Here is a 12,456-nt window from a genome sequence, read left to right as displayed (position 1 = left end):
TTTTTTTCTTTGCTTAAATAAAATAAAAAGCAACAAGTAATATCCAGTTTTACATACATAGCAGACCTCCACCATTCTTCTAATCCTTATTAGTCTAATCTATTCCTCCATCCTTCTCTCTTATTTCATGGATGACGTCACAATTTTGTGACTTTGTCAGCTGTGCCTGGTCATCTCCAATTTGTTTTAATAGGTGAAAAAACGACCCTGGTGTCTAACTCTGTCCCGTGGGGAGGCATAGTAAATAGGTACTCTATTAGTAATGCCATAATTTTTCATGCTAGCAGTAGACGGATTTTAGAAATTGACTTCCAAATAAACCTACCTCACGTTTCTACAGACAAAATCCAAGAGAATAGCTCGATCTTTTTACCCATTTCCTTTACTTCCTGAAAGCAATATTCACCATTTTTCTAAGCCATATTGCCACCATTATACAAATACTTTAACAATTAAAAGAAACCTCAACCGTTCACTGCCTTGGCTAATAGCTCTCTACCTGAGAACCTATCCTTCAAACTCCTTAGCCTAACATTCACGGACAACCTAAACTGAAACAAATGCATAGAAGACATTGTCAAGGCTGTTGCAAATAGGTGGACGCCTCTATCATGTTAGAAAACTACTCAAACCTGTCAGTATCCTACAAAGCCAACATTCGTCCATGCATGGTGGGCTGATGCCTCTACCACTAGCCCCTCCCTCTTAGACAGGGTCCAAAAATAAAAACAAAAGAGTCTCCAATCTAATAGATCCCATCTTCTCGACTTATCTCCAACCCCTGTCCCATTGCCACAATGTTGCACAAATGTGCTCGTTTCACATTTTAATAGAATGTACTCTGACAAACTTATAGCACCGATGCCTCCTTGACGTAAATACCCCCACTAACCTGACAGATAGCAAAATTCCACCCCTTTGCTGTAGAGGTCCCCAGATACTGGAAAGGTCACTATTAATATTTCTTCCATCAAACTGCTAGACTTCGGAATTTCCTTTCTGTTTCCTGCTTCCTTCATGTGCAAAAATTTAAATGTAATATGAACACACATCTTTCTGCTCAACTCCTTACTTCGAGTGTCCCTGTAGAAATAGTCCTTAATTCACAGTAGACCCTTATGTCTCAATTACAATATGCCTTTTTTGCTTTTTCATGGAAATTGTTCCAGACAAGGCATGAAGCCATTTGATGTAGGAAGCTAAAAGAAACTCACAAAAATAAAAAATACAAATTCAAGGTCAACTAGCCATTATACGTGGCATATGGATGGATGCCAACCAAAAAAAAAAAAAAAAAAAAAAAAAAAAAACTATTCCCCTTTTCTAACAAATAAAATTACTCATGGAATGTGAGGACTAAAGAACAAAAAAAAAAAGAAGTGAGCCAAGTTTCACTTTCTACTTTCTCTTCTTTTGGGTGAATAAGAGCAATATTATATATCATCCACATACAGTACTGTTTCGCCGTTTTACAGCTCATCAGTGCGGCTACACAAGCAACTACCTCAAGCCAGGATCGAAACCCAATCGCCTAAATGACAGTTGGAGCTTCTAACTGTTGTGCTATTCAGCTGTTGCTATGCGGGTAGTGAATTAACAATGTTTTGACATTGTCCAAATACCTAAGCTCAATATGTTTACACTAAAAGCATCACTTAATACGCTAATGGTAATTTGTATATCACTTCCCATTATGCTCAACCCAAGATAGGGAGCATTATATATATATATAAAATAAATGAATCTGTAAAGAATATCTATATTTGTGTTAGGTCGATTACTCAAAATCGGAAAAATTGGAACTTTTGGGATTATCGGAATCGGTATTGGAATCTGAAAAATTTGTGTCTATTTTCTGATGTCTAAAACAATTCCTTTGATTTTCTTTTTTATTCGTCCCCCTCCCCCGACAAAAGGAGGGTGGGCCTGTAAATTCACACCTCTCCGTTCGTCCGTTCGTCCATCTACACTTTTCTCAATAACTATGCCTTGGAATTTTTTTAATTTTGCACAAACATTAAACATGATATGAGTAAAAAAGTAACAGAACGGATTTTCTGGGAAAACTCCGGTTGCTCCCCTAGGGGGTGCCTTTTCGGTTAAAATGGCTAAAATTGACACTTTTGTACTTATTAAAAAAAAATTGATGCCTTGGATTTTTATAACACTTTCTGAAAAGTTGTAACTAACTGATTTCTATATAATTTTGTTTGTCTATACTTCGCAATAACTCTTGCGTGTGCCTCAGGGGCGTTTTTAGAACTAATAAAAACGTTTATGTCTTTATAAATGTTTCATTTCACTTGAATATTGTTGTGGTTGATGGTGGCCCTGTGCTTTGTTCCTTGCTAATGGAGACTTTCTGAAAAGTTGTAACTAACTGATTTGTATATAATTTTTGTTTGCCTATACTCCACGATAACTCTTGGGTGTGCCCCAGGGGCTCTTTTACGGCTAATAAAAACACTCCATTTTTGGAACTATTTTGCCATATTTGTCCAAAATTTTCTGTGTATGTCTATTTAGCAGTTTTGCATGGTGTTGAACTCAAATTTAGGGACTTTGAGGCTAAATGGGGGGAGGGGAAAATGATGAACTTAGTCATTTCTTTTTTTGCAAGGTGCAGAACTCAAATTGTTAAGGCCTAAAACTGCACCGTTTGATCATTTTCACCAGCATTTGACGTCTCCTGGAGACTTTTGGGGCTAAATAGAAAGGTGGGGCAACGCTGAACTTCGTAATTTTTTTCATGCCTTGTTCTGTTGGTAGTATTGAGAAAATAATAAATAATTATTGGTTTTAAACTATCAATAAAACTAAAATCTATAGATCACCTCCTGTAAGTGTGTTTTTACGTTTGAGAAAATATATGTTCTTACAGTAATCAGAAAAAATAACTCTGTAGTTAAATATTTAGAGATTTATAATGAATCAGAATCAGTAATTGTATCGGAATCAGAAATTTAGTACGGAATTGGTAAAAATATTGGCATCGTCCCATCACTAATCTATATAAATAAAACAGTACATCTACGAGGGGCGTTCAATAAGTAATGCCCCTGACCCACTTCCCATAGCAGTAGAGCAACGAAACTTGGCACAGTTATTAGTCTTTCTCTACATAAGAACCACCCAGAGTTATGTATTTCTCCCATCGTTTGACATTCAACAGGCTTCATTTCACACCTGACTCAGTTCAAACACCTGTAAAACAGAAACCACAATTAGTTCAGAGCTGTAATTTGCCACATCACCCGTAGAGATATAAATCATTGCACATGCAACATTTCAGCTAGATCAGACAACTGGAAGTGGGTTAGGGGCATTACTTATTGCACGCCCCTTGTATGTCTGTGTGTGTGAGTCAATATTTAATGTATAAACACTTAAACTACAGGTCACATAACACTGAAATTAACGAGAAATAGTATTCATACGCCAAGGATCGTTTATAACGAGTAAAATCTTTGTTTGGATAAATGAATAATGTGTGCAGAAATATGTCGGCAAGTTGAAATGTAAAATATTGATTTCAACTTACCAACATATTTTTATTAGTTTTACGCATGCGCAAATTCAATCATAGCTAGAAATGGTTTAATTTTAAATCTTTTTCAAATCTCTTATCTATTTGTTGATAGCTCAAATGGTAGGGAATGCAGCTGGAGTGCTAAATGTTTTCGTTTCCATTCTAGCTGATGCCACCCGATTTTATCACTTTTGAATAGAAGATATAAAAAAAAAAAGAAAAGAGGAGGGGGGGGGGTAAAAAAATAGATTTTTCTTTTCTTCTTTCTTTTTCACTTATTTAAATGCTATTAATTTATTTTATGTTTGAATATCACGTGGCTGCCCTCTTGATTAATATCTGCTGTAATTTTTTTCCAATTCTCAATTCAGTTCAGTGATATTCTTCTGCAGGTTGAAGGTTGTATCCTGAATGCAGGAGATACGAAGAATACAACTGCAAATAGTTTAGAACTTCTACCTGGTCATGGCTGATGGAACAAAAACATTTGAAACTCCGTACAGATAGTCAAACTGAGAATCTTTTCTGCTAAACTCGGGGAATCTGCACTGAATTTTAAACAGAACCGTCTATTTAATCCGTCATGATAGGGTAGAAGTCCTAAGTAATTCACGATTGTATTTTGAGTGTTGCCCGCACTAAGGATTGAACCTGAAAAGATCATAACTTTACAACTTAATTTTACCAAGTACTTTATCCAATACGCCAGAGGTCCTTGCTTGAGAAATAAGTGATGCTCAAATGCGTACAATAATGGAATAAATATGCAAAAAAGCAATACTTACTTCAATCAGCGGATAGGCAATGTCACTGTAAATTTCTTCCGTTGACGAGTGAATGTCATAGGCGCCATCGAAAGTAAAAGATTTGGGGATGGCATTATCTTCATTTGGGTTGGACAAGACGCACAGAGCAAGGTTGGAGTCAATGGTGATGGCGGTCTTACATTTTAAACTGTGTTCGCGTTCATTCATTGGACGACAACGAACAATCACTTTCACACATTCGGCAGCCATTTTTCAGATCTGTACAAAAGAATCCAACAGAAAATGATCATTAAAAAAAATGAAATGATGATTGAAGAAAAAAATGTGTAAACTGTTAGAAATATTAGATGTACCGAGCATTGCATGTTTTTCAAATATGTTCAACACTTTTTGTAGTGCTGAATTCGAGTTAATCAACGTTTGTATCCCTAAGGCCTTTTTTTTTCTCTTTATATTTAAATCACACAAAATAAATGAAAAATTATTTAGTTAATTCAGTCAATACATGGATAATATATGTCGATATCAATGGACGTTCCCGTTGAATCCCGACATATAAAGTTCAGGCAACTAGATTGTCTGAAATCTTACACGGATGCTTTGTTTATAGTACCTATTTACAATGCCTCCCCACGGGACAGAGTTAGACACCAGGGTCGTTTTTTAACGTGGAGAAAAGGTACAAAAATTGTCTCAGTCGTGAAGGATTTCTCCTCCACCGAAAGAGAACAAGAAATGGAAGTGCAGCATCTGAAGAACAGATGGTGTTTATTTGCTCCCCCACTGAGCAAATTAGGCACAAGGCCGTTTTTAATGTGAGGTAAAAACCAGCTCCCCTAAATGTAGGCAAAACGGGGGCACTCTGGTTACCAAAAATAATAATTGTCCCAGTATAGAGGGTTTCCCCTCCATTGACTGGTACAAATTATCTTAAGTGCAGCATCTGCCGGAACAGATACTACACTTTGATCTTGACCAAAAAGGCCAAGATGCTTTGTTTATAGTAGTGAAGATTTTGCGTAGAACTATCCACAATTTTTGGAACTACTGCTAAACTCTGTCAAGCAGACAGTAGACTTTAGGTTTTACATCAGATATATATATATATATATATATATATATATATATATATATATATTGATTGGTAGTTCAGTATCAATTCTTTTTTGGTCTGATGAAGTGTTGTCCCTGAATTGGGACTCCACCGAAACATGTATGCACATATGTAACCAATAATGTTTGTATAATACACAGATTATATACCAGCTCTGTCATGCATTGAGCACTCTTTAATAATCACGCGAGTTTCATTGGATTTACATCTAACCAATCGATACAACCGCTATATAAGTTAACTTAAAAAAAAACAGATATTTTTTGGAGAGAAAGAACTAACCTGTCTAGATAGATGAAACTCTACCCGATTAAGAGAAGCAATTTATCAGAAAAGATAGGGAGATAATAATCAAAGTTACATTAGAACTTTATTATATTCTCATGAGAAGCATTTAGCTTTGAAATATCATGGCCTAAAGAAATTTCCCCCCTTCATTTCCCTTTCACTCATTGTAATCAGCCTCATTCTTATTGACATGATAATGTAATAAAGTTCTAATGTAGTTTTAATTATTATCTCCCTATATATATATATATATATATATATATATATATATATATATATATATATATAATGTACTTAATAGAAGTGTACTAGACAAATGCAAATATAAGCTTCAGCCCAATATAGGTGTTTATGTTTTTACTTATCCCAACCAAATTTATGTATTTAAGAATTCAGGTGATCGCTCATCCCCCTCTCAGTACAGGCCAATAAGTCTCCTGTGCGTCATGAGTAAGTTGCTAGAATCTGTATTAAATACAGAAGTAATCAAACATCTCAACAAAAATAACCTTCTTAGTGACACTCAATATGGTTTCCGTTCTGCTAGATCTACAGCAGATGTCCTTACAGTTATATCGCATAGGATTAGCAAATCTCTCGACGGTGGCAATCTTTCTAGGGCAATTGCTCTTGACATATCTAAAGCCTTTGATAGGGTATGGCATAAAGGTTTACTTCATAAGATCGCTAGCTATGGTATAGCTGGAAAAGTCTTCTCAATTATTAAATCATTTCTTTCTGATAGATTCATAAGAGTAGTAGTTGAGGGGCAAAAATCAGAAGCTCACAATATTAATGCCGGTGTCCCTCAGGGATCCATCCTGGGCCCAACTCTTTTCCTGATCTACATTAATGATCTTCCAAATCATATCCTTACATCATTTGTAGACATTTATGCTGACGACACTACCATTTATGGTACCACATCTAAGACAGTAAACGAGCAAGTTCTCTCCAATTCTCTCTCCTCTGATCTTGAGCACGTAGTACAATGGGGAAAGGAGTGGCTGGTTACTTTTAATGCATCTAAAACCAAGCTTCTCTCTTTACATCATCAACATTCTAATCCACATTTGTCATCAATTGAAATGAATGGCTCTCGTCTTCAGGAGGCCTCAAGTTTTGCCAAGCTTCTGGGCTTGACCATTACTCCTGATCTTAAATGGAACACGTATATCAAATCTGTTGCCAAGGCCGCTGGAAAAATGGTGGGATCTTTCTATCGATCCAGTAGATATCTCACTGCTGATGCTATTCTCTATCTATATAAGAGCCAGGTACGTCCAAGGATGGAATACTGTTGCCACATCTGGGCAGGAGCTGCTAGAAAGAACTTGTCCTGCCTTGATAGAGTTCAAAATAGACTTCGTAGCCTCGTAGGAGATGTCCTTTTCTCCTCCTTGCAACCTCTATCTCACAGAAGAGATGTTGCGAGTTTGTCTCTGATGTATCGTTATTTTCATGGAAAGTGTTCAACTGAGCTTCAATCTATGGTCCCCCCTCGCCAAACTTTCACAAGAAACACTCGTCTAGCTGTAAACACTATCAATAATTTCCCCCACTCTTTATCTGTGCCTAAACCTAAACGTAGATTCCATGAACAAAGCTTCTTTCTTAGAACTGCACGCCTGTGGAATTGTCTTCCGTTTTCCTGCTTTCCGGCTGACTACAATATGGTTTTGTTCAAGTCTAAAGTAAATAAGTTCTTGATGAGCCGTTCCATATAAGTTATTAAATTTACCAAATTTTCATTACTAATGATTACTATATTGACCAACTTCTACTGTACACTCTTTAACCCTTATCCTTGAGTGGCCTCTGGGCCTTGATAATGTGGTGATGCCTTTGTAAAAAAAAAAAAAAAAAAAAAAAAATAAAAAAGCTCAATACGACAATATGAAATAGAGCTTAATACTAGAAGCATAAACGAAAACTGCAAACTAAAATTTACATGTAAAATTTATTTTTCGCCAGAATCCCTCCAATAGAAAAAAAGGCGGTAAGATATCCTTATTCCATGGCGTTGCAAAGAATGTAAGATTATTCTGTTCAGATGAAAGAAACGAATTAGAAAATTATCTGAATAGTGGAGTTAAAATTTGTTGCATTTAGCATTCTATGAAACTTTATTCTATGACTAGCCTGGGTACCCAGCGTTGCCCGGGTGTTTGGAAGTGTGTGTTGAAAAAAAAAAAAAAAAAAAAAAGTGGTAGTAGGCAGGCAGGCTCGAACCCGTACTACGAAGGAGGAAAAGAACGTGAAAAAAAAAAAATAAGTGATGTTTGCCCCTCATCAGGTTTAAACTAAGGCTAGACAATCGAAAAGAGGGGATGACTTTCGAAAATATCGGCGAAAAAAGCGACCCCCCCCTGTAGAAAAGTGGCCAGTTGAGGGTGAAGGAATTAATATTTTTGGTCAATTTTTCGATATTTGTCGTCCGAAGGGTCGAGCTTCAAAATAATACTGATCTCGTGAAAATCCGTCGCCTCTGTCGAAAGTTTTAGGCAGATATATATACATACATTTAAACAGACACGTGAGATTTATATTATAGACTAGCGGGGGTACCCCGTGTTGCCCGGGTGTTTGTAGGTGTGTGTGGTGTTAAATAAAAAAGAAACCGGGGGGGGGAGTAAAAGTTGATAAGATCGAAACCGAAGCCCTGAGGCGAAGTTTGAAAATAAAATCGGCTAGCCAAAATGAGTTACTGAAAGATGTTTGAATTTATTTAAGTAAGAACCAAATTGACAGGTGCACACAGGGAAGTCGTCGAGCATTACGACGACGACGTCAATGACCAGGTTCGTTTGTTATAAGCGAAGTAAAAAAAGAAAACAATGTTAAAACTTACGCGGCGGGGGGGTAATCAAAACATTAAAAAAAAACACAAAAAAACTAACGTAAGGCAAACGAACGATGAAAACAGAAAAACGAACACGTGAAAAATGGCTTAAATAAGCCTGTTTCGATATTAAAATTTAAAAAATCGGTGGGTACCCGGGTGTTTTTGGGTGTGTGGTCAGGGGTGGATAAGCGAAGTAAAAAAAAAAACGAAATGTTACGCGGAAAATGGCTTAAATAACACTGGTTCAATATTTAAATTTAAAAAATTGACAAAAAAAAAAAAAGAAGACATCTCACACCACGATTCAAACCTAAAACGATTAGATAAAAAACCAACACGCTAACCAACTGAGCTAACGTGACGTACATGAAATTTCATAAAAATTCAATAACATGAAAAGTCAGTTTTTCAACTATTTAAAGTAAATCAGGTCATGACGTTATCTGACGCATGCGTAGAACCGGTCGTCGTCACGAGAAGACCGTTTTTGTTGACCCCCCCCCCCTCCTGTTGAAAATTGTCGATTTCGGGGTGAAGAAATGAACGTTCTTGGCCAATTTTTCGATATTTTTCGAGCGAAGGGTGGAGCTTCAATATGATACCGAGTTTGTGAATTTTTGTTCTGTATGTCGAAAGTTTTTAGCAGACACACAAACACACATACATACAAACATACATTTTCGCTTTTATATATATAGATTAGCCTGGGTGCCCGGGTGTTTGTAGGTGTGTGTTGAGCAAAAACAAAAAAAGTTGTAGTAGGCAGGCCGGCTCGAACCCGTGACGCGAAGGCAGAGAAGAAAGTGGAGGTATGTGTAAGGGTGTTGGTTGAGCAAAAAAAAAAAAAAAAAAGGAAAATTGCGAGCGCATAAACAAAAAGCAGGCTCGAACCCGTACCATGAAGGAGGAAAAGAATGTGGAAAAAAAAAATATGTGACGCGTTAGCTGTTGTGCCCATCACCAAACTGGAAATGACGCAGGTTTAAATTAATGCTAGACAATCGAAAAGAGGCGATGATTTTCAAAAATAAACTAAGATGAATGTACAAAATGTATAACGATTTTTTCAATTTTGATCCTGTTTTTGGCAACTTGAAAACTATTTCAGCTAAAGACCCATAAAAGAACGGTCCATAAAAAATCCAATCACTTCAGGCCCTTAGCGCTTCTCTGTGACTTTTAGTTTCGAAAGTGACAGAGTTTGAAAATATGGAGACAGACAGACAGGCAGCCAGACAGACAGACATAGTGCCTTTTATATATTAGACTAACGAGGGGTACCCGGCGTTGCCCGGGTGTTTGGAGGTGTGTGGGAGGGGGGGGGAGTAAAAAAAAAAGTAAGTATGAGGATCGAACACGAACCGTTGAGGCAAAGTTTTAAATTAAAGTGTGAAAAAAAAAAAAAAAAAAAAAAAAAAAACGTGCGACGTTAACCATTGCCCCACCGCGAGATGCCAACGGAAAAACGTTTGAATTTATTTAATTACTTGGATTTAGCAGGTGCCCGTTTTAATGAGTTAATGAGGTCAAGTTTGACTGCGGGATAGTATTCATTTACTGCTGAACGCTCCCCGCCCCCAAGATGTTATAGGAAAAAGACTAACCCACATGCGGCGAGCAACAAATATTGAACATTTTTCTTCCCGAAATCGAGCAAATTAAATAGACAGGCGAGCTTCGTTGTTAACTGCGAGATATTACGATTTATATTTGATATAAAAAATTTTAAAAAGTTGTGAAGCGACCGACCGCTTCTCTGAAAAAAGCCTTTTGTAGGCACACAGAAAAAGCGAACATACATACATACATACATACATTTTCGCTTTTATATTCATAGATTATTTATTCATGGTATTTGGTTTGATCGTTTTGCAGAAAATAGTTGTTGTTTTTTCTTGGGTTTTACAGAACATGATTGAGTTTTGAAAAAGGGAAAAACACAATAACATCAGTGTTAGGTGTATTTTAGATCAGGAAGCTGGTATCTTCAGACAGCCTCAGGGACAAGAAGATCTTGATGATGATGATGATGATGATGATGATGATAGACTTGTTGATATATCCTTTAAATATTTATGTTGATTTTTTGTTGATTTTAACAATAATTAAATTAGGTATGAATTTTCTCCTCCTAAAAGATAGGGAGGTAATCTTCCTTGGATCAGAATAAACGGCCCATATTTTCGGGCATAAACATATATATATATATATATATATTAGTGAATGAATGACAGAAGTTTATATTCCAAATTTCATGATGTTGACCATCTTACAATTTATTCCTTTAATTCAGTTGACTTATACAATTCTTGACAGTATCTGTTTCATAGCGCAAAATCAATCACTTAATAGATTCATTGATTGATATAATAATTAACTCATCAGAAGAAATAGCAACAATCAATCCATCAAAAGGAAAGACTGTTGCTATTTCTTCCGATGAGTTAAGGGCAAAATAGATTCACTGATTGATATAATAATTAAGTGATTGATTTTGCGCTATGAAACAGACACTGTCAAGAATTGTAAATGCCAACTGAATTAAAGGAATAAATTGTAAGATGGTCAAGATCATGAACTTTGGAACATAAACGTTTGCTATTCATTCAATATATTGCTCTGTAATTACATTGAGCTTTTTAAATAGGGAGTGGGATATATTATAAGGAAATAAAGTCTATTTCCAAGCATTATATATATATATATATATATATATATATATATATATATATATATATATATATATATGAAGAATTGAAATTGATGTTTTAAATTGGTGAATACCTTTTTGTGCACTAAAAAAAAAAAAAAATCCGTCATTCTTTTTCTTCCCACTGACGTGTACCAAAAATAACTCCTAGTGAGCAAAGCAATCTTCTCTTCCTCTCCACAAAATCATAATTAAGTTCCGTCGCTCTTGCAAAAAAAAAAAAAAAAAAAACGGTCCTTATATGCAGCCTGTTAATCCCGACAGTACCAAAATTTGCATATCTTTCTTGTCTTCATACCAGACAGATTCCGGGTTCGAATAACGGTGGTTCCTGTGCACATTCTATTTAGTAACCTCAGTAGAACTAATGGAGTATTGTTCAGTTCCACTACATACGTATACATATATTCGTTGTTCTTATTTATTTTACTTATAAAATAGTTATCAATGGACACGCGTTTCGTCGTATCTACAGGTTGTCAGTGTGACCGACTACACCAAGGCTCCAACCCCTAATTTATAGGTGAGATTCGAGCCCTGGTATGGTAAACCACACTGATGAACCATAGTTACAGCAAAACATGTGTCCATGAATAACTATTTTTATAAGTAAAAATCTTTAAATATTTTTTTTCCCTTAAATTGTTTTATCACAAGGTAAAACTTTAATATTGTTAATTTGCCAAGTTCCGAGTCATTATCGAACGATAATTGCGATTTTCACGTCGTTTCAACCTGGAAAATTAGGAAAATGTTAGCAATTATAGTTTAAGTCTCGTTTGCTTGGAAATGGCCCGAGGGTAAAATTTGCATGTAATTCTTTCTCAAAGACAATCTAAGAATATTTACCTGCCAAACAAGTATTGGATGCCATCAACACAATTAAAAATGTAACGCATTGAAAAATCATGAATTGGGAAGACCTAAGTTTTATTATGCAGCAAAACAATGCCGATATTGATAAGTGTGATCCCGCTTCCACCATACATGCCAAAAATATAGCGGAAACCGTTTCCTTTGTATTTCGCAGCAATGAAAAAATGCAGGAAAAACTATCGAATCGATAGGTTTTCAATTAAACAAATTTGAAGAGTGGAAAGACTGCATATCAATAAGCAAACAATGCCGAAATAATAGCTGCTGTATATCAATAAAAAGACAATGACGAAGATAACATTAATAATAATAATAATAATAATAATA

At 35.8% G+C, this 12,456-nt stretch overlaps 1 protein-coding gene across 1 annotated transcript in view; it reads right to left on the bottom strand.

The window, feature by feature from the left end:
* Positions 1-12,456, bottom strand: part of LOC145252797 (osmotic avoidance abnormal protein 3-like) — a 2,582,558-nt gene that overhangs the window by 2,520,052 nt on the left and 50,050 nt on the right. Inside the window, exon 2 of the mRNA XM_080112744.1 lies at positions 4,315-4,554. Within this exon, the coding sequence (XP_079968870.1) occupies positions 4,315-4,545 (231 nt within the window). The 5' untranslated portion in view covers positions 4,546-4,554. The remainder of the gene's footprint in view (positions 1-4,314; positions 4,555-12,456) is intronic.

Source organism: Euprymna scolopes, chromosome 29 (assembly GCF_053919585.1).
Source record: "Euprymna scolopes isolate OS-2025 chromosome 29, ASM5391958v1, whole genome shotgun sequence".
NCBI lineage: Eukaryota > Metazoa > Mollusca > Cephalopoda > Sepiida > Sepiolidae > Euprymna > Euprymna scolopes.
Note: the sequence above shows the minus strand (reverse complement) of the source record. Positions and strands in the feature narration are given on the sequence as shown.